The 27,025-nt window shown below is 45.7% G+C and overlaps 1 protein-coding gene across 1 annotated transcript in view; it reads right to left on the bottom strand.

Annotated features, from left to right (window-relative positions):
- TTC39B (tetratricopeptide repeat domain 39B) overlaps positions 1-6,274 on the bottom strand; it is a 125,468-nt gene extending 119,194 nt beyond the window's left edge. The window contains exon 1 of the mRNA XM_075067322.1: positions 6,082-6,274. Within this exon, the coding sequence (XP_074923423.1) occupies positions 6,082-6,126 (45 nt within the window). The 5' untranslated portion in view covers positions 6,127-6,274. The remainder of the gene's footprint in view (positions 1-6,081) is intronic.
- Positions 6,275-27,025: the final 20,751 nt, after the last annotated feature.

Below are 27,025 nucleotides of genomic sequence, written 5' to 3'. Positions count from 1 at the left end.
AAAGTAAGCCGGTACGGTATGGTGTGGCGTATCGGCAAAAGCCAGTACACCATGCCGGACCGGACCGGCTTCTGCGGCAGGGATGTAAAGGGCTCAGAACTCCCGCAGCTGTGGGCAACCCAGAGCCCTTTGAATCCCACCCGCAGATTTGGCGGCCGGGCTGGGGCCAGGATTTAAAGGGATTTAAAGGGCTCAGAGCTGCCACACCTGTGGGGAGCCCAGAGCCCTTTAAATTCCGCCCACAGCTCCAGCTGCTGGAGCTGTGGTGGGGATTTAAAGGGCCCAGAGCTCTGTGGTGGCCGGAGCCTTGGGCCCTTTAATTTCTCCTGAGCCCCAGGGGTTCCCAGCCATCTCTGCAGCTGGGAGTCCCAGGTTGATTTAAAGACCCTGGGGCTCCCAGCCACAGCTGGTGCCCCAGGGCCTTTAAAACTTGAGAGGCACCGCCTCTGCCAGTTCAGATTACGCCTCTTCCGGATGAGGCCATGCCCCCTTCAGGACTCCGGCAGTACCAGTAAGTCCTGTAAATTACTTTCACCCCTGCTTACACACCTTTCAAAAGCTTGTCTCTCTCACCAACAGAAGTTGGTCCAATAAAAGATATTACCTCACCCACTTGGTCATACTGATTTTCTAATATTTTAGAACTTAAGTGAGAAGTTAAACACCAATGCCTTTGTTTTCTAAACTTGCAGATGGGACAGATGCCATTTTCAAATGGGGAAAAGGAGGGAGAGGAGATCTTGGGCAATAAAAAGTAAAAAATGCTTATAAGGAACAATATAGGTACACATTACCCGAGCTCTCTTCCCCTTTATAAGAAGGCTCATCTGTGTTTCCCTCTCAAGACTGCTTTAAAATCCATGTGACTGTTGTGGTATGAGTAAGTATTATGATAACACAGCAGGTAAGGGGTTGGGGGAGGAGACAGTATGGCTGAATGGCAAAAGTCAAGGGGTTACACTTGATATGCATCCTTCAGAAAATGAAAGTGAAGCCAATAGAAAGGAACATGAAGTATGATCAAAGTTTAAGCTGGAAATCAGGAGGACTAAAAAGAATTAACCACTCAGAAACCTAACTTGGGCACCCTTGTGAATAGTTCAGTTAAAACAGTAGTTCTCAAACTTTTGTATTGTTGACCCCTTTCACACAGCAAGCCTCTGAGTGTGACCCCTCAGATAAGTATAAAAAATGTTTTAAATTTAACACTATTATAAATGCTGGAAGTGAAGCGGAGTTTGGGGACAAGGCTGACAGCTTGCAACTCCCCAGTAATAACCTCACAACCTCATGAGGGGTCACAACCGCCAGTTTGAGAACCCCCAAGTTAAAGCTTTAGCTGAAAGTCGGTGAGAATTACAAAAAGGAGTTAATATTAGAATGTTTAAAGACTGGAATAGAAAAACATTAGAAGAAAATGGCACATTCTCACCTGGAATAGTGTTCCATTATCTCAAAAGGAGATACAGCAGAAACAGAAGTCCAGAAACAGAAAATAAAGTAATCAGAAGAATGGAGAAGCTGTCTGAAGAGTGTGAAAAAAATTAGGACAATTTAGTTCAGAGGGGATTAAGTGAGGTGGCTATCCAAAGAACAGCATAAACTATAGGAATAGAGTACAGGATTCAATTAAATTGAAAGGCAATATGTTTAAAACTAATGGAAGAAAGTGCTTGTTTAAAAATACAGCTCATAATTGGCCTGCCATGAAATATCATTGGAGCAAAGAGCTTAGCAGAAATCAAAGAGTTAAAATTTATATAGATGAGAACACCTAGTGTCACACAAGATAAGATAACTCCTCCTTACTTCAGGGCATAAGCTAACCTCTGACTGACAGGGAGGAGAAAGGGAGCCCTAAGCGGTACTGCAAAAAGAAGGGAGAATAACAGAACCAAGGACACAGGGTGCAAACCACAGCAAGACAGGAAATAAAAAAAAAAAAAAATTAGCAAAGGCTAAAGCAGAGAAGTCCAGGTAAGAATTCAGTGTCCCTTACCTCACCAAATCCACCCCTGGTTACAGAACCATGCTTCAGAACCTCAGTTTGTGTTTGGCCTTGGCTACACTGGCACTTTACAGCGCTGCAACTGGGGTGTGAAAAAACACCCCCTGAGCGCTGCAAGATGCAGCGCTGTAAGTGTCAGTGTAATCAGGGCGCAGTGCTGGGAACGCGGCTCCCAGCGCTGCACGCTACACCCGTAAGGGATGTGGTTTACAAGCAGCACTGGGGGCATGGCTACACTTGCAAGTTGCAGCGCTGGTGAGAGGGTTACAGCGCTGCAACTTAGCAGGTGTCTACACTTAAAAGCTCAGCCAGCGCTGCAACTCCTGTTTGCAGCGCTGGCTGTACACCTGGTCTGCTTCCGGTGTAGCGATTCCAGCGCTGCAAATCAGGTGTGGACACTCACCAGCGCTGTATGGCCTCCAAGGTATTAGGAGGTATCCCAGCATACCTTTTTAGCCTCTCGGTCATTTGCTTCGCTTCCATGCCCTGGGCTCAGAGCCTGGAGAGGGGTGGAGGGTGTAGAGGAACCTGAAAGGGAGGTTACTGAGGTGTTTGTTGACTCCAGGAGTCATGCAGAGGAAGAAAGCTAGCCAGTTGCAGCCGCTGGGACTTGGTAGTGAGGAACCAGCAGAGGAGCCTTGTTCCTGGTAAGAAGCTTTATTATAAGGATGCAAATGTTTTGGGAGCAGGGGGGCTATGGTGCCTGCAAGCATGCCTAGATGTGGAATAGCCCATTGATTTCCCTGTAGGCTGCTCTTTGCTTTCCACAAGTCACAGAAACCCCATGGCTTCCAGAGTTTAAGCAACCCCCCCCCCACCCCACCCTTCCCAGGTGAGCCACGTGCAGCCCCCCTTCCCCTGTGAGCCGCATGTGGGGAAACTCGCCATCTCTATCTGCAGCTGTGGCCTCTCTGTGCTATGCTCAGAATTGTGTAAATGATGCTACAAAACTCTTAAACAATGCAGGCTCTGTATTAACAGTATCTCTCTGTGTTTTTTTTTTAAAGTGACCTTGAATACTGCTCCATCAGTGCAGACTCTGAAAGACTGCAAAGCTTAAGAAAAAAACCAAGGAAGAGTAAGGAAGGGTGGTGGGAAGCAGTTATGAATCTGTATTCCACAGAAAATAAAAAGGTGCAATACTGGAGGGATAAGGAAACCATGAAAAAGGACAGGCTGCCAAGAGAAAGGAATTGACTACCAAGAGAAGTACAGTTGGCAGGGATGACTTAAAAAGAAAGCCTCTCATTTCTTTCATGTATTATTTTACTTTCCATAACTATATGAAATAAAATTATATACATTGCATCATATATGCTGTTGATTGGTTTATTAATGACTGCGCGTTTCAATTGTTGGGTCCCGCCACTCCCTGGGGGTGTGCACATGTTTGGTTCCAGCTGCTCCCTGCAGGGTTAATGCCCTGGAAACTGCAGGGCAGCAGTGGACATGGGGCTGGCTGAAGGCAGGGCAGGGGCTGACTGGGGTAGGGTCTGGCTGCGAGCAGGGCAAGGGATGTGGGGCTGGTTGGAGACAAGGGGTGTGGGGCGGGCTGGCTTCAGGCAGGGCCGCGGGGGGTGCAGCAGGGGTTGCAGGGCTGGAGACAGAGGAGTGTGGGACTGGCTGCTTCAGGCAGTGGGGTGCAGCAGGGGTTGACTGGAGACAGGGCAGGGGGTGCGGGCTGGACAGAGTGTGCAGAGCTGGTGCGGGCAGCAGTGGGGGGGGGGTTGGCTGGCTTTGGCAGGGCTGCAGGGTTGGCTGGAGACAGGACAGGGTGTTTGCAGAGGTTGGCTGTGGGTATAGGTGCAGAGCTGGCTGCAGGCAGGGGGGCTGGACTGGTGTGGGCAGGTCATGGGGTGCAGCAGAGGCAGCTGGAACCCAGCCCTTTAAGTAGCCCCCAAACCCCCTTTCTACTCCGGGGACCTTTTAAATAGCTGCGGAGCGCTGGGGAATGCAAGGGGGGCGGGGCTCCAGCGGCTATTTGAAGGACGGGGTGGCAGAGGCAGCTGGAGCCCCAGTACTTTTAAATACCCCCCTCACTGCCCCAGGGCTGGGGGGGGGGGCTATTTAAAGGGCCCAGAGCTCCGGCCGGGGAGAGCGGGCTCGCCGCGCTCCGCCGGGAGAGCGGGGCTTGCCGCGCTCCGGCTGGGAGAGCAGCAAGCCCCGCTCTCCGGCCGGAGCCCCGGCTGGGCCCCGGCGCGCGAGTGCGGCAAGCCCCGAGACTCCGCTCTCCCGGCTGGAGCCCCGGTCAGAGCGCGGGCAAGCTCCGTGACTCCGCTCTCCTGGCCGGACCCCGGTCAGAGCGCGACAAGCTCCGCGACTCCGCTCTCCTGGCCGGGAGCGCGACAAAGCCCACCGCCCCACTCTCTGGCTGGAGCCCCGGCCGGAGCGCCGCAAGCCCCGCCGCCGCCGGCTAGAGCTCTAGCTGGGAGAGCGGGGCCATGCCGCGCTCCCGCCGGCGCTTCACTCAAAGGAGCGACCATGGAAGCAGACCACAGCTGGGATGGGTAAGTTTAAAACAAAAAAAAATTAAAAAGTTGCCCTCTTAGGCGCGGGGTCCGATTCCCTGGCAGCAGGGGTTGTTGGAAACAGGAAGTGGAATGACCTGCACCCTTCCGTCCCCTTCCACAACCCCAGCGCCAAAAATGATGGACGAGGTGCTTTTTGTGGATAGCTGCCCACAATGCACGCACTCACAACAGCGCTGCAACTGTGCAAGTGTGGACATGCATCTGCAGCGCTGGTCGCTGTCAGTGTGGACACACTGCAGCGCTGGCCGTACACAGCTGTATGAGCACAGCTGTAACTACCAGCGCTGCAAAACTGCCAGTGTAGCCACAGCCTGGGAGAGCTCTCTCCCAGCGCTGCGGCTTTGACTACACTCACGGCAGCGCTTTGAAATGTCTAATGTAGCCAAGCCCCTTTGTTTTGAAGTGGTTTCTAGCCCTCAAAATGTGAGCCAAACGAAAACCAATGCAGCACTGCCCTGAATCAGGAGACTCCAACGGCTCCTTCAGTGCCTATTCTTATATTTACACATTTCATGTTTTCCTAAAAATATCATGGTCATTTAATTAGTAAACACTCTCTGATGAAAGCCATAATAGTCAGGATTAATAGGGGGGGATCCCCACTCCCCTTTTACTCTCCCTGTACCCACCTTTAAAGAGTAAACAGACTATAAGTTATAAGAGAGTTGAAAGCTGGTACTACAGCTGTTATGGAGTAGCCCTGCCAATTACTGCATTTATTTATTTCTTGGTTTTAAATGTTTCTCGCTGTTGTTGAGCAAAAGATGCTCGGAGAACAGAAAAGTCTATGCAAATTATCATTACTCTGGAGAGTCAGTTTCACTAGTCAACACGCCTAAAAATATCAGAGAAGAAAAAGTTACTGCTTATAACAAAACTAGGTGCGTGACTCAGAAAGAAGTGGCAGTGTTTGCCCACGTCCCTCTAAGCCGCCTACAGAGAATGACACGGGCGGTGAAATACAGGTAGTGCCAGTTTCAACATCAAGTTCCCTTTCCCCGACTCTCTCAGGTTTACGCTCCCGCTTGACAGCGATTCTATAGCGCCGACCAAGGCCACTGACAAGCGCTGATCCAGCCGCCTAGTTAGCAGCAGCGCCCTACCGAGCAGCCGGGGTAAGTGCTACATCCCCGGGGGGAGACGGCAGACGAACGGGGGAGAGGGGAAGCGGCAGCACGGATGGAGGGAGGCGGACGGAGGAGACCAAGCGTCTTAGCAGCCCCTCCGGTGCAGGGGCATGTCCCGGGGCAGCCCTGCGCTCCCCCTGGGGCTGCCGGCTCGGGGCTTCCCTGCCGAGGATACCCGGGGGAGAGGGGGCGGCTCTGTCTGCGGGCCTCCCCGCGTCCCCCGCCGCCGGGCACCTCCTGCCCGCGCTCTCCCCGAGCTCCCCCCACCTGTTGGCCGCGAGCCCGCCGCCGGCCCGGCCCCCGCTCCGCCCCGCCGGTGAACAGGACAGGGCAGCGGCTGGGGGCGCGGGCCCGGACCGCAGCTCGACTCCGGGTGCGCGGAGCCCCGGGGAACCCGACTCGCCGCCCGCGTTACCTCCTCGCCAGCGCCCTCCTCCGCTGCGCTGCCCGCGCTCGCCATGTTCCCGCTGCCCGCGCACGGGGCCGCCAGCTTCTCCCAACGGCCGGCTGGCGGCGCCTCCCTCCGGCAGGGCCCCTCCGCGACGGCTTCCCCCTCGCGCCAGGCGCTGCCAGCTGCTAACCGCCCCCTCCCCTGCGGTCGCCGGCTTGGATCTGCGGCTACCCTTCGCCGACCCAAAGGGGAAGAGGAGCCGCTCCTACGGCCCTGTCCCGCCCCCTCATTTGCATAGCCAACCCCGGCAGCCTCCTGCGGCTTGGCCCTTCTACTGCCTACCTTTGGGGCACGCCCCCTCATTTGCATGCCAAGTCCCCCCTCAAGCGGGCGCCGACATTCTGACTACTTTGCTCTGCGAATGGAGCTTTGCCCCTAAGGGTACAAGGGCGTCCCGCGCCGGGCTTATCCTCTAGCCCCTGTCCTGGGACAGCCACCCCTGTCCTCCCTCCAGCAGCCTGCCTCAAAATCACAGCTACGACAGCGCCACAGGCGAGCGCCTCGTCTCCCCGTGCTGCAGCTCTGTCCCCTGCTGCACCTATTGCTGCCAACCCGCATGATTTTATCACCACTGGACGGATAGGCTTTTTTAAGCCTCAGTTTGCAAGATACTGGCTGCCCACCATGTAGCTTTCATTTTAAAATGAAAATGAAGTTGCTGGCTCTCATGATTGTAGCAGGCATACCACTCCCAGCCCCCACTGCATCCTAAAGGGTCAGAAAGGTCAGGAGAAAAGAAAGATAAACCATATTGAACAAAATCTTCTATTTTTAAGCCAATTTTAAAAAGCAGTCCTCAGGTAAAACAGCAGCAGCAGTTCAAGAAGGGGATAACATGCTAACATATTGCAATTTACATACTGATAAAATTAGTTTACATATTAGTATATGCAGTGTTGTAGCAGTGTCCCTCCCAGGATATTAGAAAGAAGAATTGGGTGAGGTAATTTTTCACTGAACCAACATCTGTTGGTGAGAGACAAGCTTTCAAGCTTACACAGAGCTCTTACAACTAAAAGAATTTCTAAAGTCTGCCTTGTTTACTGGTGGAACTTCCCTGTGCACCAGGCATCAGCAACCTTTGGCACTTGGCTCGACAGGGTAAGCCCTCTGGCGGGCCAGGCTGGTTTGTTTACCTGCCATGTCCACAGGTTCGGCCAATCGTGGCTCTCACTGGCCACGGTTTTCATCTCAAGCCAATGGGGGTTGTAGGAAGCGGCACAGGCCGAGGGATGTGCTGGCCTCCGCTTCCTACCACCTCCATTGGCCTGGAGCAGCGAACTGCAGCAAGTGAGAGCCGTGATCGGCTGAACCTGCAGACACGACAGGTAAACAAACCAGACCAGCCTGCCAGGGGGCTTAACCTGGCATCCCTGCTATGGACAATTAAAATAGACTAGTCAGTTTCACTTATGATCATTCACTTTCCAGATTTTCAGACACTTATTCACTAGTCCAATGATAAAATGTTTGGGATGCTTGTTTAAAATAAATCAATGACTGCTGCTTCCATTAGAATATGAGGGGAGTGGAGGGAGAGACAAACTAATGGAAGTGGTTTTTTTATTACTGGTTTGGAGGATTGAAAACTCCCTCTTTCCATGGTACAAAATTCTAATGTCCTTATTCAGACCCCAATCATGCAGTGAACTCTATAGGGCTGTGCATATGTAAGTCTAGTATTGTCAACTCATGGCAATCATGAGTCTTGGAGTATTTGGTGATTTTCTTATAACCAGGTAATTTCATGAGAATTTGACTCTTTAACAAAAAAATCGAGCTTTCTTGATTGCAGAGAAAAGCTTGTAAAACTTACAGTTCAATAACCATACGGCAAATAACATTAAGTTGTTCTGAGTTTCATGTTGCCGCCTGTCTCATGACTGAATGCTTGCTGTTAACAAAACCACATCTAAAATGGTTCATTAGCAGGACTACTTGGGTAGACGCTTCCCACCCCACCCCCACTCCCACCCCAGGGGCCAAATCTCAACATGTTCTGAGCATCTGCAACTCCCTGCAGAGCAGACTGCAAGAGCAGACCTCCCTCAACCCTCTGTCAATGGGAGCAAAGGATGTATGGAAAAGCCACTCACCACACAGAAGGCTCAGGTCCTCAGCAGTCAAAAGTAGGCAGACAGCATCCCAGAGAAAAGAGATCTGTCTGCTCCTTGCCCATCCCAAGCTAGATAAAGTGGAGTTCACAAAAAGTGTTGGGGGAGAAGGGGTGGATAGAGAAGTATAGCCCTAAAACTAGCACTTCCCTGTTGCATGACCCCCTATCCCAGCCAGCTGGGCTCCAAAGAGTTCTGTTACCTTTTGTTTTCATAAGCAGTGGAGAGTATGGCTGTCATCTTCTCCTCCCTTCCCCATCCCCCAAGGGCTTTCGGATTTAACTAACCATGAAGGAAAAAATAATCTGATATCTTTTCTTAGATTCAGCTATACACAGGTATGAGAGTATGGATGAATAAGTAAACTGCCAGCTGCTCTTATATAGTCTTCCACAAGAAAGCTTTTGCATCAAGATGTCAGTGAAAACCCATCTTTAAACAATACCAGTATAGCAGTCTAGGACAGATCTGAAAAATACAGAGTGCTATTTTACTCTATAGATGCAGTTTGCTGGCCTATACATACCTTCCAGTTGAGTCAGTGCACACAAACTTTTCAGCTCCATGTGCAAATTGACAGGCCTTTCCCAGCTCCACCTAAACTTGTTACACTTCATGCAGAGTACTTTTTGGCTTTACATTAGTTACTTCTCATAACTAAACAATTTGTATCCCCTTTTTACAGATGGACAAGTAGAACCCTTGTTTCATCCTTGGTGGGACTCCACTGAACTCTGTGCAGATGTTAGTTCACCGCAGGAAGCGTTAATGGAAACCATGTCACTTTGTTCTTCAGTTTCCTCCACCCTTTCACATCAGCACCACTCTGAAGTCCTCTTTTTCTTCTGGTCTTTGTGCCTAGTCACCACTTTTGTAGCCTCTTCCCACTCTCATCTCTGTGACTTCTTCCATGCTCTCACCTCATGCCTAGACTTCACTTGTTTTCTAATACTGGAGATGTTTACAGACTTCTCTTTCAACTCTTGCCTCAAAACAGACTCTTTTCCCTGAAGCGTTGGTAAGCCACACAAAGTACTAATATTTATTTAGAAATTAAACAATTCAAAAAAAACTTACTGCACTAACGTGATAAACCCACCTTCTGCTGACGTGTACATCGTGTCAGAGTTTTATATTCTCTACTTAGTGCTTCATTAATTTAATCACACAGATAATTCCATTGATTTCAGTGGGACTACTTCCATGAGTCAGTGCTCCTCAATGTGAGTACAAGTTGCAGAATCAGGCCCTTTGATTGTAAGAATTTTGGGGAAGGGACAGCCTCCCTCTATATTCTGTAAAAGACTGAGCAGGCTGTTGCTGCTCAATAAGTAATTTATGAGCAGACATGGAAACTCTTTTTGAAACTGTATGGTGAAACAAGTACGATTAACATAGTAAAAACTGCTTGTAAAACTCATTTCAGGACATTTCAGCTGCATTTTCTAATGGTTGCCTGCTGGATAACTTTTATTAGTGTTATGCTCCTTTGCCGGCTACCTTCTCCTTTCTATAGCCTTCCCAAACATTTCCCATACACTGGAAACATAAGTGATGTTTTGAAACATGGTAGCATTTGGGGGATTGGACTAGATCAGTGGTTCCCAAACTGGGATTCGTGAACCCCTGGGGGTTCACAAAATGTTACAGGGGGTTCTCAGGGAAAAATTCCCTAATGGCGGACAGAGCTTCCCTAGGGACCCTAGGCAGCAAGGGACAAGCAGCTAAGCAGATCAAAGCAAGCATCTCTATCACACTGAGGAGATTTAAACTTCAAGACTCCTTATAAGAAATAGAAAGGGAAGTGGATATTTTTTGCTGTTTTTAAAATTAAATAGGCAGCTAGTATTGTTTTTAAAATTATTATGAAGAACAAGTTTAAGCTTTGTTGTAACGTGCGTTGTTTGCCTGGACTGCTCAAGCCCTGAATGCTTGTGTAGGAGGAACTCTTTGAGTTGGCTTCTTAAATATCTTCATGCTGTTTCACATCTGATACTCCTTGATGAAACATAGGAGCTTTGTCTTATAACAGGCTTATTCAAAGTGATACAAGCTACAGAAGTGAGAAGAATGTTGCCATTTTCATAATGTAATAAAAATACTGTAAAGATAAATAATAATTAACAGTGTGTAATAAGCATGTCATAAAACAAATTTTATATTTCCAAGATAACTGCTTTTATAATTTATATTCAGGTAAAGGAGAAAATACCTAGAAATATTCATTTTTGGGAGGGGGTTCGCGAGACTTGACATTTCATTGAAAGGAGTTCACAGGTTGTTAAAGTTTGGGAACCACTTGGCTAGATGACCTCCTGAGATTTCTTCCAACCCTAATATTCTATGATTCTGTGACTTGTAAACACCAATTAGGATTTACATAGATAAAGACAATCTTCACCTGGGATTAACCACAACCAACCAACATCATTACCTTTGTCTACACTATGTGCAATGTGGTGTTTAAAAATGTGTCAAACAGAACATATTACCAAACACATTTTAAAACGCTACAGCGGCATAGCTACTGTGCCATAGTATGCTGCTGTATCCCTGTAGTGTAGACCCAGACTACAGCAATAGAAGGGGTTTTCCGTCACTGTAGGAATTCCACCTCCCAAGTGCCTGTAAGTAGCTTGACAGAAGCATTCTTCCATCGACCTAGCTGCATCTACACTGGGGGTTAGGTAAGCATAGCTATAGCGTTCAGGGTGTGGATTTTTCACACTTCTGTGTACCGTAGCTATGTTAACCTAAGTCTGAGCATAGACAAAGCCTAATTTTCCCATTATAAACAAACTCTTATATAAGGCTACCAAACTGGGAAGAATAAACTGTGAAATTGTACTTTCCCATTTATTTGCAAAGGGAAGTAATAGGCGGGGCTAACATAAACAAATTAAAAATTCTGTCAAAACTGGCTTCAAATAAAACAAATGATCTTCTGTGAATTTTTTCACTGAGATTTCATTGTTGCTACAATGTAGAATTCAATTAAGATCTATTCTATCTGTTTGTAAATGATAATTTACCATACAAATCAGACTTCAGTCCTAATGGAATGCTATGGGACTTTAGTGTCTGGGAAACTGCAGAAACACTACAGTCAAGCTGTTTTGTGGAGCAAATATTTTTTAAATAAATAAAAGTAAAATTACACTGCCCGCTCTGCCTTTTTAATTAATATTTGTAGCTAAGATACTGTCTCAAAAGCTTCAGAAGGAATGAACAGAATAGGTAGTGATCAAGTGATCCATCCCTTGTCACCCACTCCCAGCTTCTGGCAAACAGAGGCAACACCAGCTGCATATTATAGCCTAGGCCAACAAGGCCTAGGCCTAGGGAGGCAAATTTGCAGGGGCGGCAAATTTGCTAGTGACCCCTCCCCAGCTCCGCTCCTTCCCTAAATCCCCGGCCCACTTCCTCCCACAGGCACGCCATGCTTCCCTCCTTCCACTTCCCTCTCAGGCTTGCCGCGCGAAAGCGCTGGGAGGGAGGGAGAAGCGAGTAGCAGTGCACTTGGAAGAGGCAGAGCAGAGGTAAGCTGGGGCCCACAGGCGTGGGGAGGAACTCAGGGGGGCCGGGAACTGCTCCCCGCCCCAGCTCACCTCCGTTCCACCGCTGCCATTCCCCAAGCACTGCAACTCCCCTTCTCCCCCCTCCTTCCCAGGTTCGCTGCGCAAAAGTGCAGGGAGGGAAGGAGGGAGAAGTGAGTAGCTGCTTGAGCGGGGGAGACGGAGCAAAGGTGAGCTGGGGCTGGCGGGTGCAGGGAGAAACTCTTGTTGGGGGGGGAGAAGGGAACCACTCCCTGCCCCAGCTCATCTCCACTCCACCACTGCCATCCCCCGAGCGTGGCACAACTCCCCTTCTCCCCCCTCCCTTCCAGGCTTACTGCGGGGGAGCAGAGGTGAGCTGGCAGGGGGTGGGGGCTGGCAATTTTTTGAGGGACTAGGGGCGCCAGATTTGTTAATCTGCCACTGTGACAACACACAATAGCTGAAAATGACGTTAATATAGATTCATAGAATTTAAGGCCAGAAAGGACCACTAGATCATCCAGTCTAACCTGCTGTAAAGTAAAGGCCACCCAACATTTGCACACTTACTCAACAACCAAGATGAAACCAAAGTATTACACCCCCAGAAGAATATATGTTCTGAGTGTTTGTTTCAACCAGTTATTGAAAAACTACAAATATAAAAAGTAAACATGATTTTACAGTTCTTTTTAAAAGGACACCATTTTTTAAAAACCAGTCAACATGACATTAGGGATGTGGAAGACAAACATTGCCTCACTGTGCTAGTGCATGAGAATGTGAAATTGAAAAGATCTGAAAACAAATTATGAACAAATGTGAAGTGGACCACTGTAGTTACTCTTAACCTTTGTAAAATTCCCTCAGCTTGAAAAGCAGGTATATATTTACATTCTCACTTAATGACATAATATGTAATTAGTAACATGGTGGAACCATCCACTATTGCATACCTTATGTAGTCATTTACAGTTGTGCAAAGTGGGTGTAACACTAAGGGCATGTCTTCACTGGCAATGTTAAAGCGCTACCGTGGCTGGGAAGAATGCCTCTCGTGGAGGTGGGTTTTTCAGAGCTCTCCTAGCGCTGGTGCACTGTCTACACTGCAATGTTACAGCGCTGAAACTTGCAGTGCTCAGTGGGGAGGTTTTCACACCCCTGAGTGAGAAAGTTTCAGTGTTGTAAAGTGCCATTGTAGACAAGCCCTAACATTTCAAAGTGTTTCATCACCATTCTGCACAGGAATGAAAGACTACATAAAGGGAAAGGCAGCAGAGAATGAGAATCCCTTTGATTCCCACTAGAAACTAATACTAGCCTTTCTTGTGATGTTTTTATTAGCTTCATAAAAGGAAGAAATTTATCTGCAAATTGTCTAGTGAGTGGAGTTGACAGGATCTTTAAAACAGCATATTTATTTCACTAAATCCTTTTCAGGTATGTTCAGTGCTTGTCTTGTTGTACTGTTTGTATCCACAGAAACTGAAATAAAGAAGAGGAAAACTAGGCTGATGGGAATTTTCTGTATAGCACTTCCAAAAAGTAAAAATAATAAAAATAAAATGTTTGAGAGGAAACAACTATTTCATCTCTGCCTCCTGGTTTGGTTTTATCCTCTCTCATATAGTATGTTTTGAACAGAGTAATCTGGGCAGATGGTTGCGCAGTTTCCCACATCACCAAGGAATGAAAATGCCTGAAAGGAAACAAGACAATAAACAGACCCAAAATTTCACATAAATGAAAAAATGCTCTACTTTCCATAATGGAATTACCATTAATCTCTATGGATATAACTTCCATGTTGTCAGTCAGGTGGCAATAGTATACAAATGGAGAATTTGTTGCCATAGGTTCTTAATTCATATTTTAGGAAGCCTGTTTCTTTTCAGAAAGCTATTATTAATTTTTTAAGTGTTCCAAAATTCTCTATTCAAATTTTACTTATATTGAATATAAGCTTCTTGTAAACAAAGAAAATCCTGCAGAATGGACATATGGGAGCATCTCTTACCAGATCATTTTGTTACCATTTTAAAAAGAGGTGACAGGCCTGATACCATCACATGCTCCTTGTGGGAGAGAGTGAAAACTCTGCCACTGGAGAAATATTGCAGTATATCTGCTCTGAAGCCTCTGACAAGACCCATCAATACAAGACTGCAGCAGGGGAACAGGATACAGCCCAGTGACTTAGATCCCGGGGTATGGAGCCAATCCAATGCATGTTCTGTATCTGTACAAATGATAACATCATCTATCAATGAAAACTCTTGGTGCACGTGTACATTTCCCCACACGCCAATCTTTCATCGGAATTAATGATTCTATTTAAGAATGGCTTGAGCTGTTGTACCAGCCCTGACTAATTCTAACAGCTATAAACAACAATCATTGATAACTTTGCTTAATTACAACCTATTTTAAAATCACCTATTCAAATAATTTTCCATGAGTTTTAAATATATAGAAACTTTGATGGGTTAATATCAAGCCCTTTATTAGCTAGAAAGGTCAAGGGGGGCATGTGGAAGAAACTCAAATACTAATTTCTTTGAAAATACACAGTTCAGGGCAACTGTACTTGTATTTCACTTCTGTGGTTTAGCTAGGGTGCCTACTATCTGTTTCCATGTCCTCTAAGCTGTTGCCTTTCTGGACAGAGGCATGCATTTCTCTCCCTTCTGACTGGGGTATTCCCAGGCTAAACAGTTCCCTGCCTTCACTGTGTATTGCTCAGCAAAGATACTCTGCCTAAACAGACCTGCTTGCTTTCTCTTCATTTTCAGAGTCTGATAACAGTGTGATTGTTACAGACTAAAGTTACCACACAGTTCTTTCTAAGCAAGCTGACTTTATTTGTAAGGTAAAAAGCATTAAACATATTAAACATATTAAAAACAATAAAAGAACCTACATGCATTCTACTAAGTTTACCAGGCATCACTCCACCCAAGTGGTTTCTTTTGCGGTTACAAGCTTCAACTCAGAACAAGCACACAATCTTATGAGGCCTCAGTAGCCCAAGCCCTTTCCTCATAAGAAATGTGGTCCTCCCTGGACCAGGATTCCTGTCCATTTGCTGTATCAGGAAGAAGGCCCTGTGTCAGTTTAAAACATCCAAAGTATTTTCTTTGCCTGTTGGTCTCTGGAGAATCCAGTTGGAACTAGTACATGCATATCTCCCCAAAAGGGTGGCTTCGAAGGCTGAAAACAGAGGAGGTTCATAAATGTCCCCCTTCCATGTGAGAGAAGGTGCATGTAAATCCACAACACATACACAGTTGCATTTTTAATACACTTTACCACAAAGACATTAATCCTAATGCAATCAGGTTTCACTTAATTCAACAAAGTTAAATGGGAACATAAGAATGACCATACTGGGTCAGACCATGGTTCAGCTAGCCCAGCATTCTGTCTTCTGACAGTGGCTAGTGCCAGATACTTCAGAAGGAATGAACAGAACAGGGCAATTAACAAGTGATCCATCCCCTGCCATCCAAGCATCTGGCAGTCAGAGATTTAGGGACACCCAGAACATGGGATTGCATTCCTCACCATCTTGACTAATAGCCACTGATGGATCTATGCTCCGTTTTTGAACTCCTGTCAGCACAATTAAACCACCCCCAACAAGTGGCGGTAGCTATGTTGGTAGAAAAACGTCTTCCGCTAACAGCACTGTCCACGTTGGCATTTTTGTTGGTGAAACTTATGTCGGTCGGGGGGTATCTTGAATACTGCGTGCAGATGTGGTCGCCCCAGCCCAAAAAAGATATATTAGAATTGGAAAAGGTTCAGAAAAGAGCAATAAAAATGATTAGGGGTATGGAACAGCTTCCGCATGAGGAGAGATTAATAAGACTGGGACTTTTCAGCTTGGAAAAGAGATGATGAAGGGGAGATATGATAGAGGTCTATAAAATCATGACTGATGTGGAGAAAGTAAATAAGGAAGTGTTATTTACTTCTTCTCATAACACACAAACTATGTGTCACCAAATGAAATTAATGGGTAGCAGGTTTAAAACAAACAAAAGGAAGTATTTTTTCACACAATGCACAATCAACCTGTGGAACTCCTTGCCAGAGGATGTTGTGAAGACCAAGACTATAACAGGGTTCAAAAAAGAACTAGATAAGTTCATGAAGGATAGCTCTATCAATGGCTATTAGATGAGAAAGGATGGTGTTCCTACCCTGTTCGCCAGAAGCTGGAAATGGGCAACAGGGATCACTTGATGATTACCTGTTCTGTTCATTCCCTCTGGGCACCTGGCACTGGCCACTGTCAGAAGACAGAATACTGGGCTAGATGGACCTTTGGTCTGACCCCGTATGGCTGTTCTTATGTTCTTAAGTTCTTAATGGAGCACAGCAGACTTTGTAAGAAGATAGGGCACATAGTCTCTGCTGTGATGAGGCAAAGGGAGCCTGGAATGAATGTATATTTGCATAATATTGCCTATTAGTACCTTGCAAATCAATCAGTCAGGGATGCTCAGAAATGTTATCCAGCTGACAGACATGGAAAGCATTTTAGCATCTTATCAACGTTACTTCTATGATAATTTTCTGCTCTCTTTCAAAGTTTTCAAGAAAGTATTATGAAAGAAATAGTCCAGTAATTCCACATGCCAGAGAGCATTTCCATTCCAATTTATACTAAATAACTTCCATTAATTTTTAAATGGCATTAACCCTCAGGATAAACATTCACAAGACATTCAGCATCTTGTGATTATTTAGGACAAAATAGTAACAGCACACGATATTTCACACTCAGAAATATATTAGTTTAGTTACACTAACTGAAGTACCCCTAATATACAGCCTCCATAGAACTGCACTCTTGGGGAAAACCCTACTGCACCCCATCCCATCTCTCCCAAATCCATGGGTATCTTAAATACTGTTTATTTTATGTATATGGTTTCCTGTGGTCCTTGTGACCATAGTATCTGAGCACTTTACGTACTTTAATGCAGTGGTGGGCAACCTGGAGCCGGCCCTGCCCAGAGCTGTGCTTCACCAGGGCTCCTTGAGTTACACAGGCAAAACTAGACAGGATCTTTTCAGGGGGCAAGGCAAAGATGCCACATTTATTATGATAACTATTTGATTTATGACCAATAACTAATATCTTAATCTTTATACACTTTGGCCATGGCTACACTGGTGCTTTACAGCGCTGCAAGTTTCGTGCTCAGGGGTGTGAAAAAAACACCCCCCTGAGCGCTGCAAGATACAGCACTGTAAAGCCTCAGTGTAAAGAGTGCCGCGGCGCTGGGACCGCGGCTCCCAGCACTGCAAGCTACACCCATAGAGGATGTGGTTTACGTGCAGCACTGGGAGACCTCTCTCCCAGCGCTGGCACTGCGACCACACTCGCACTTCAAAGCACTGCCGTGGTAGCGCTGCCGCGGCAGCACTTTGAAATTTCAAGTGTAGCCACACCCACACATTATACCTAATGCCTATTCACACACACACACACACACATCCATCAGATGTTCTGCAGCTGCTGCATAGATACCAGTCCTGAACATACCTTAGTTCGTGGCTTGATTTTGCAGCTTGGGTTCATAGCTTGTGGTGGCTAACTGGACGGGAAAGCCGGGCACAAGGACGAGGTAGGTCTCTGTTGGGCATGCACTGATACGCTTTCATGTTGGCAGCAGAATGTTACCCTCCAAAGTGTTCCATTTCACCCATCCTTTTCGTAGGCTTTAGTTTGAATCCGGAGTCTATAGGTCTTGCTGTGTCCCGCTGCCTCTGGGTTTGGTGATTGATCACCCGTCAATTGCAGGTGTGACTTTCAGCCTTGGACCTGGCTTTGATCTTCCTTCTAGTGTATCTTTTCTTTTTAGGGTGGACTCTTCTTACTTTGTTAGGGCTCTTGTCTGCATCTTCAGCCGGTGGTGTTTGAACTCTATTTCATGAGGACAGGCTGGGGCTGGAGGTTGATTCCATCATCCATACATACCTCAGTCACACATCTAAACTAAACTAATAAGAGTACAGCAGGATTTGCAAAAATGAAGGTTGGAGGAAGCTTTTACGAAATGGAGTGAGTATTTTAAAATGGGGTTTGATTTACAATATGGCAAACAGTGAACAGAAGTTACAATAGAGACAAATGTAGTGGATGGCATACAGTAAACAGAAGTTACAATGTAGACAAATGTAATAAATGGTGAACAGAAGTTACAATATAGACAAGTGTAGTGGATGGCAAACAGTAAGAAGTTACAAGGTAGGTAAGTGTAATAAATGGTGAACAGAAGTTACAATACTGAAACAGTGCAAGTCTCAGTGATTTAAGCAGGAATTGGACTGATAGTGAAACTTACAAAGGCAGCTGACTGAACAGCTACTGCTTTTAACAAACATTGTTATTGTCAATTAGCCAGTTATTGGGGTGATCGGTTTTATGAATGAACGTTGTTTCATTCATAAAACTTTACTTATGAAGTTACATTAACAAAGTGAACAATTAAAAACAATTTCATTCATCAGTTCTACACTTGTGCACCAAAGAGGAGGAGAATAGATATGGAACCTGTGGTTCCCATGACTGGCCTAATCCACCAACCAAACTCTCTTGCCATGGAGAGCTGTGCAGCATCTCTGAAGGTTACTGCACTTCCAAGGCTGCAGTAGAAGTTGCAAAGTCACTCTGCTTCTGTAGCTTGAGGAGATGCAGGGATTCCTTCATTCTTGCAACTATCATGGAACTCTCATCTCCTTGTGCCAAGTCTATTTACCCTGGCTTGGTGTAGTTACCTGGGTTTGGCCCATACAGGCAGGGCTGTCCCTAGCTATTCTGTGGCCCCCTGCAGCCCCCCCGCAGAGGATGGAGGTGGGGCCCCAGACTTCTGCAAGGGAGAGCGGGTGGGCTGTCCCCAGGCCTCCGCGAGATGGGGAGTGGGTCCCAGACCTCTGTGGGGTGACAGGGCTGGCTTGGGGAGGCAGGGCAGGGCCACCGGTGAGTGCAGCGCTCGAGCCCTGCTGCAGAGCTCAGAGGAGTGGGGTTGGGGATGGATAGGGGCAGGAAGAGGTGGGGCTGGGGCAAGGGGCAGGGCGGGGGCAGAGCAGGGAAGGGGGCCCTGGGGAAGAGGTGAAGCAGGGACGGGAGCAGCATGCAGCTGTGCAGGGCACCAGGAAATGTGGTGCCTCAAATTTCCTGGTGCCCTACGCAGCTGCGTACTTTGCATATGGGTAAGGATGGCTCTGCTTACAGGCTATACAGCAGTAAAAGTCTTACAGGAGGGTGGCTGAGAAGTAACATTACTGGGAAAGAATTTGTAGTGCCACTTTCCCAAAACAGGCACCTCTATCTACCCTCACAATGTAAACAATTAGACTAACTTTTACAGACTTATTGTGTTGCCTTACAAACAGCAAACACTAGTACTATAACAGTGCTGGGGTACTAGGTTTCGTTTGCAGTTTCTATGAACACAGGCACAGACCCTTCCTTGTCACAGGGGGGTGCTTAACCCACACGTCAGCCAAGGCCCTGCCTGCACTCCGCCCTTTCCCCTAAAGCTCCACCTTCATGCTGCCTCTTCCAGCCCCTGCTCTGCTCCCTCCCACAAGGTCCTGCCCCCACTCCACCTCTTCCTGCTTCCAATCCACCCCTTCCCCAAGGCTCTCCCCCATCAGCTGTGGCATGGCAGGGAACAGCTGTGGCCGGTGAGTGCTGAGCACCCACTATTTTTTTCCATAGGTGCTCCAGCCCCGGAGTACCCATGGAGTCAACGTCTATGTCTATGAACCAAAACCAGGGACTTCAACTGGCAAGAGTTAACAAATCACAAACTCTCCTGTTCTTTGAGTTCTAGTTGCAATTTCAGATTCTTGTGAACAAAAATTCTAAATGAAACTGATGCTAACCTATGAAACTTGTCTGTTTTGTATGGAAACTTCGGTGAACTTCGAACTCCCTTCCTATAGCAGTATCTCTATGCCCATGTGTCTTGTGAGACCCTTCCATTCCCTCTTAAACACAACCACTTTCCTCTTCAGACCTTCTAAGACCTTCCATGCTGCTTCTATCCCCACTTATGTTCCTGTCAGCTTCAACTGTTGTGGTGATGGTGAGACAGATTAGACCAAGGGCTTGTCTACACTACCAGCCGGATTGGCGGGGTTGATTTATCGAATCTAGTATAGACGTGATAAATTGACTTCTGAGCGCCCTCCCATCAACTCTGGTACTCCACCAGAACGAAGAGCGTCAGCTGTCGATTTGATGATGATAGGCGATCACTCGTTACCAAGTATGATCATCTTCCATGGGAGTTATGGGTCCTCAGGTGGTTAATAAGGCCAATCTTTCAACCACAAGTTCTATTACAATAATTTCCATAACCTACTTTATCCCCTTTCTTGAAGAGAGTGACAATCAAGGAATCCCTCGTTTCACTGGGTATCTCCTCCTTTATCCAGATTTTAAGGATAAGCAGGTAAAGCTGCCAAATTAGCTCTGGTCCACCGTTTTTGAAGATTTCAGTGGGGATCCCATTTAGACCTGCTGCCTTGTTGTTCTTCATCTGCATGGTGGCATTGTGCACCTCATACAAATTGGGAGGGTTTCTGAGCTCGTTCCTAAATGGTCATTGAGGGATTTGCTCAAGGACTTCATCTACAACCACAGAATTACAGGTAAGAAGATCTTCAAAATGTTCTTTCCAGCGAGAACTGATGGCTTTGTTGTCCTTCAGAAGTGTGGTTCCGTCCATAGAGCGAAGAGGATTCAGACTATGACAAACTGGCCCATAAACAGCCTTGATGGCACTAAAGATACCACATGTATTGTGGATGTCAGCGAGATGTTGGAGTTCTTGCACTTTCTCAGTCCGCCATTTGTTCTTAAGTTCTCTGGTTGTACGTTGTACTTCCACCCTCACCTTGGCATGGACTTCTCTCTTTACATTACAATTTATGTCATTTTGCCAAGCATAAAATGCCATTCTCTTCTCATTGATGAGTTACTCAATTTCAGCATCATTCTCATCAAACTAGTCCTGATGTTTTCTAATGTGGTAGCCTATGGTTTCCTCAAAGGCATTGATGATTACTGCTTTCAACTGGCTCCAATGTTCCTCAATTTCTTCTGGAAACTCTGAAGGTAGCTTTTCTTCTAAGACTGCTTGGAAGTGGTCACACTAATAGGGTCCCTCAAATTTTGAACCTTTAGTTTGCGTCTTATCTGCTTCTTTTGCAGCCTCCATTTGGGAGAGATCTTAATTTTTATTATGGATCTAATAAGGCGATGATCAGTCCAACAGTCATCAGCACTTGTCATTGCTCTTGTGAGAAGTACGTCACTACAATCTCGGGTACGAACTATGATGTAAGTCGAGGAGATGCGTTGACCATGGGTGTTTCCAAGATGTTTTGAACTTTTCCTTTTGTCGGAAAAGGGTGTTCGTAATAATAAGTTCAGGTTCACCACACTTGATCAGGAGCAGAATTCCATTTGAATTACTTTTACCAACTCCTTCTTTCCCAATTGTTCCTTTCCACAGGTCTGAGTCTCATCCAACGCATGCATTGAAATTCCCTAGAAGGATGATCTTGTCTGTTGCAGGGGTCTCTGATAAAATGGTTTCCAACTAAGAATAAAAATCTTCCTTTACATTCTGATTGGCATCCAGTGTTGGTGCATAGGTACTCACAATAGTTGTCTGTTGATTTTTGGTGAGCCTCAGTCGGAGTGTCATAAATTGCTCATCGAGGCACCTTACGATCTTGTTCTTAATAGCAAAGCCCACTCCAAGCAATCAGGGTTTTCCCTTCCAGAAGTAGGTGTATCTTCCTTTCTCCTCCCTTACCTGTCCTTCATAAGCTCTTCTAGTTTCGGACAAAACAGCAATATCGATGTTAAACCAACTCAATTCACAAGCAATAATGGCTGTACGCCACTCTGGTTGGTCGCTGTTTGAGTTGTCCATCAGGGTACGTATGTTCCAAGTTCCAAAGTTGAAAAGTTTCTTACATTTTCAACCGCTGAGATGGTGATCATGCTGGATGCGGCAATCCAGCCAGGAGAAACAGAGGCAAGACTATTTTTAGAGTACCTTTTCTGACCTTCTCCCCATGTGAGTTGAGCAGAGTGGATCTTAAAAGGATTGCTTGGTCGTGGGTGCAACTGCCGAGATGCTCGACCCACCTCAATCCTTGAGCAAGACGACTATCACACACTCACTGCCTGTGTGTCGGTTTGTGACTAGGAACTTCTGGAACTTCTAGGAACACTGTCCTGTTCTCGTTACCACTTGCCGATCGCCACCAGACTTTTGAATTGTGCAAATGTTATTGTCCCAAGAACTGGAAGATGCCTGTGCAGGACATCTTTTAAAGTGGGGAGACTGGTGCACAACAGTCACCACAGTACCCTTGACAGATAGAGGACTTTAACAATGGCATGGACACCATGATTGGAAATCCTCTATTTGCTGCAGCCTTCATCCACCTTCACAGCCATTGTAACATTATGCAACAGTTTCACCTTGTCATAAATAGATAGCTAAGGGTTAATGTTTCTTTTACCTGTAAAGGGGTTAACAAGGGGAACCAAACACCTGACCAGAGGACCATATCATTGGAAACCGGATTTCAATTGAGGGACCGGGAACTTCGGTTGTTTTTTGTTCCTCTCTCCTTTGTTTTCTCTCGCTATGAGTGGACAGAGCTCTTACTTTTATCTATCTGTTAACTTCTCATCTTCAGTTTCCCCAGTTGTAAGCTACAAAGTAGGCAAAGCAATGGCTGTTATATGTTTTGTTTGATAATTTCATGTGGTGGAGTTTGTAGGAATGGTTCTAAATTGGATATCTTATAAATCAGAGCAGTGTTTATTCATATTTTCTTGCGCCGCTGTTTATGTCATCTATTAATGCAGTGATCACTGTCATGTGTTTTTCTTTTCTTGTTTATATTAAAGCTTTTTTTAAATCCTGGGTTGAGGTTTCTCTGGTTTCAGGTTTAAAGGAACCCAAAGTTGGGGGGAATCTTCTTTGTGTTAGCTTGACTAGGTTTGAATGCATAGCCTCGGGGGAAGGTAAATTGCCCTCTCTGTCTTGCATTCAAGGAGTTAAGTACAGTATCGCCCAGGATAACCCAGGGAGGGGGAGCTGGGGATGAAATAAAGAGGAGACAAGGGGAGGGGGTTGGTTTCCCTTTGGTGTGAGACTCAGGGCTTCTGAGTCTTGGGGTCCCTCCAGGGAAAGTCTGGGGGACCAGAGCGAGGCAGGCTCTGTAATTCCTGTCTGGTGGCAGCGAGATAAGAGCCAAGCTGGTAATTAAGCTTGGAGGTTCATGCTAAGCGCCTAGATTTTGGACGCTAAGGTCCAGATTTGGGAAGAAGAGGCTTATTACACACCTCCATTGTGCAGTTATTCTCTGTTTGCTCTGCTGTTAGGCACTTCTTGGATTACACTTTGTCTGGAACCTCGCCCTTGACTATTCTGCCATGGGTGACCCTAAGGGAGTACATGACTCTAGGCAGCATCGCTGTCAGGGTCATTGAGACACGTAAGCCTCTCTATCACTACAAGGTGGTGATCCATGGAGAGGAGCTGCCGACTTACCGCAGTGAAGACACCGCAGTAAGTAGATCTAAGTACGTTGACTTCAGCTATGCTATTTACGTAGTTGAAGTTACGTATCTTAGATTGAACCAGGGTGACCAGATGTCCCGATTTTATAGGGACAGGCCTGATATTTGGGGCTTTTTTTTATATAGGTGCCTATTACCACCCACCCCCTGTTCTGATTTTTTACACTTGCTATCTCGTCACCCTAGACCTACCCCATGCAGTAGTGTAGACAAGCCCCAAGTCTTGTCCCAGTTCACTGAATCTTGACAAGTTTGGGGAAGTTTTGCCAGCATTATGTTTCAAAATGGAAGTTTTCCCACATTCTTAATTGGAACTTAACCAGAAATGTGTTAGAAGCTGTCCTGGTCCTAGGCAAATAGAATTAGAACTTTAAAGGTGATTGTATTTGTTCTACCTATTAGCTAGAGCAAGTATCAATGCCCTAGTTTCTGTTGAGACACTCATAAAATTTTTCTGCTGGGTCTGTCTTTAATGTTCTTTTCTTGCACAGCCTCTATAACAGTTCTTCCCTATACATTTTCTACATACATGGATGCTCAGCTGGGTCTTTAATTGTCATAGAGACCTAGATCTTGGTATGAGTAGCTGAGTCAAATGTGCTTCGCTAATGTACTCCTGTTTTTCTTCCTTTTCATGTCCTCTTTTTTTTTAAATGATGAATTCCAATTTCATATTATGCCAAAGCGAATGCCTTATTTTGTTTATTTTATATTAGCTATAAATTCATACAGATTTATGGTCCAGCAAAAATATTATTTATACTTGGAACAAGCTTGGAGGATTTATTTTCCACAGTCACAAAGGCTATCTTCTGAAAACTTGGGAATCAGCTGAGAGAGAGAGAGAAATAGAGAAATAGAGAGGCATTGATCGCCAGTATAGGAACGTATCACTTGATACATCCAAGGAATTCATGATTTTGCTTATTTTTACACTTGCTTTTTGCCTGGCTACTCATAGTCTGATTATGTAATCTTGCTGGTGCAACAAAAGGTGTTTGAGTCAGCTAATAAATACTCCCTTAGTAGCATATTTTCCACTTTCCAAATAATGCAAAGAAGGGTTTGAAATTTTTGTTCAGAGGATACTGCCAAGTTCATTAGACCCAAAATGTTAGCCACATAGACATTTATACCTAGAGTGAGTTTCTTTAAGGATTGAACCGATCTCTGCTGCTGGAGCAGGAAACAGATAAAATGCTTTGATTTTCAGTACAGCTTACAGACTAACACATGTGGGTGAGTTCTTACTGTAAACACAGATGGCTGTGAGACACAATAGGTCACAGTGAAAAGTCAAGCATTTATGTGCTGGTTTTTTATTTCCCACTGAAGCAAGGATTAGCAAGAGGAGAAATATATGCTTATAGTCCTTAAAATAAGACCTTTTGGACTGGAACATTTTAAAAAATAGATTGAATTTTAGGCGCAGCAAGGCAAATCTTAAGAGCGAAACTATGTCTGATCCTGTATTCCTTACTCACACCACTTACAAGAGTTGCAGGATCTGCATCCTGTAAAGCTAGGGTGACCAGATGTCCTGATTTTAAGGGACAGTCCCAATATTCGGGACTCTAATCTTATATTGGCACTGATTGTGCGCCATTGCCTGTCCCAATTTTTCCACACTTGCTATCTGGTTACTCAATTTAAATCTTGTATTTAAATGAAGAACATTATGATAGAGACAAAAGGCCAGATTAGTGTATGTGCACATCTTGGTGGAAGATTTTATGCTTGTGTGGGCCAGCATAAGATAGGTCACCTATGGCAGAAAATAAGGCAGAGAACTACACTGCAGCAGCACAAATTGACTCTAGAGGGGAAGGATGGTTGGTGGTTAGAATGCTAGCTTGGGTCTTGAGAGATCTTGCTTTGATTCCCTGCTTAGCCTCTGTATCTCAATTCCCCATCTGTAAAATGAGGACAACAGAACTTCCCCACCTCACAGGAGTGTTGTGAGGATAAATATATTAAAGGCTGTGATGTGCTCCATTAGTATGGTGATGGGGGCTATGTAATACCTAAGAGAGATAGAGACTACTTATATGGCAGCTGTAAGGGGACAGCAGAGGCTGAAAAGTGGGAGGTCTTAGCAGCAGTGGGTTGCGGCCAGAGAGTAGATGTAGTTATTCTGTTCTGTGCTGTGGTTCCTGCAGCTGGAACTCCTACTGAGCCCTGGTCTATACCACAAACTTATGTCAGTATAACTACGTTGCTCAAGAACGTGGATTTTCCATACCCCTGAGTGACGTATTTATACTGACCTAATCCTTGTCTTAGACAGTGCTATATCGATGGGAGGGCTTCTCCTGGGAACATAGCTACCGCCTCTCGTGGAGGTGGAGTACCTATGCCAATGGACGCAGCTCTACACTGCTGTATCGTAGGTAGCATCTTCACTAAGGGCTAGAGTGGTGCAGCTGCACCTCGGCAGTGCTGTACATGTAGACAAGCCCTAAATCCCAGCAGAGATTAAAGCTGCCCCCACTACCACCCAGGAAAAAAATTGAGACACAGAGATGGAAACAACTGCTACTTTCCAAAAAGGTGATACATCTGTGGATAGCCCACCTAAAAGAAAGGCATTATTTCCCATATGCCAAAGCTGTCTTGTCAGATGATGGGAAGTTAAGGAAGCAGGGAGACAGCTCGCAATGCAGCAGCTGTTCAATTGTTTCCTCCCCTTCCCTTTCTGAATTTGGGCACTGACTCAGAGGAGGCATCGTTATATAAGGAGCCTTTGGTGATGCAGAACCAGTCAGGCAGCTAACTGCTGTACACAGGGCATGTTGCTATTGGGAACAGCAGGACAGATTCCAGAATGGAAGTAACTAGAGAGCTAGGATGATCCAGACAGCCTGGGAGTTACAGACAACACTATAATGATTCAGCCAAGGAGTCCAGGATTCTGAGGGCACAGAGCAGTTCCCTGAGGAAACAAACCCATCTACCATCAAGGAAACAAATCCATCTGCAGACCCCCAGAGCCTTACTCTAGCCCTCCAAGCACTAAGGATGGGTTTTTAGCAGAACAGCCAGTGGCATGAAGACATGTTCCAGGAATTCATTCCAGAAAAGAACTGACTTTTCTTCATCAGAACTGTATGGTTCTACCATTGTTCCATTATTTTATTTATTGAGACACTTAGATTTAGCAGGCACATTAGTGAGGTGTGAAATCTCAAGTATACTCCTCTAAGGAAATATAATGACATTTAACACTGCTTAAGTGTGGGAATTTTTCTCAAGCTTATAAAAGTTAGTAATATAGCCTATGAAAGTTAGGATACAGAGGGCATTGTCTATGTATGTGCATCATTTTTAACATTACACAAAGTAAAACTATTTCTCCATTCTAATCTTTTCCCCTACTGTTACTCACACTTTCTTGTCAACTGTTGGAAATGGGCCATCCTGATTATCACTACAAAAGTTTTTTTCTCCTGCTAATAATAGCCCACCTTAATTGATTAGTCTCGGTATAGTTGGTATGGCAACACCCATTTTTTCATGTTCTCTGTGTGTATATATATATCTTCCTACTGTATTTTCCACTGCATGCATCTGATGAAGTGGGTTTTAGCCCATGAAAGCTTATGCCCAAATAAATTTGTTAGTCT

Source organism: Chelonoidis abingdonii, chromosome 6 (assembly GCF_003597395.2).
Source record: "Chelonoidis abingdonii isolate Lonesome George chromosome 6, CheloAbing_2.0, whole genome shotgun sequence".
NCBI lineage: Eukaryota > Metazoa > Chordata > Testudines > Testudinidae > Chelonoidis > Chelonoidis abingdonii.
The sequence above is the reverse complement of the archived record's forward strand: the minus strand, read 5'-3'. Positions and strand labels throughout refer to the sequence as shown.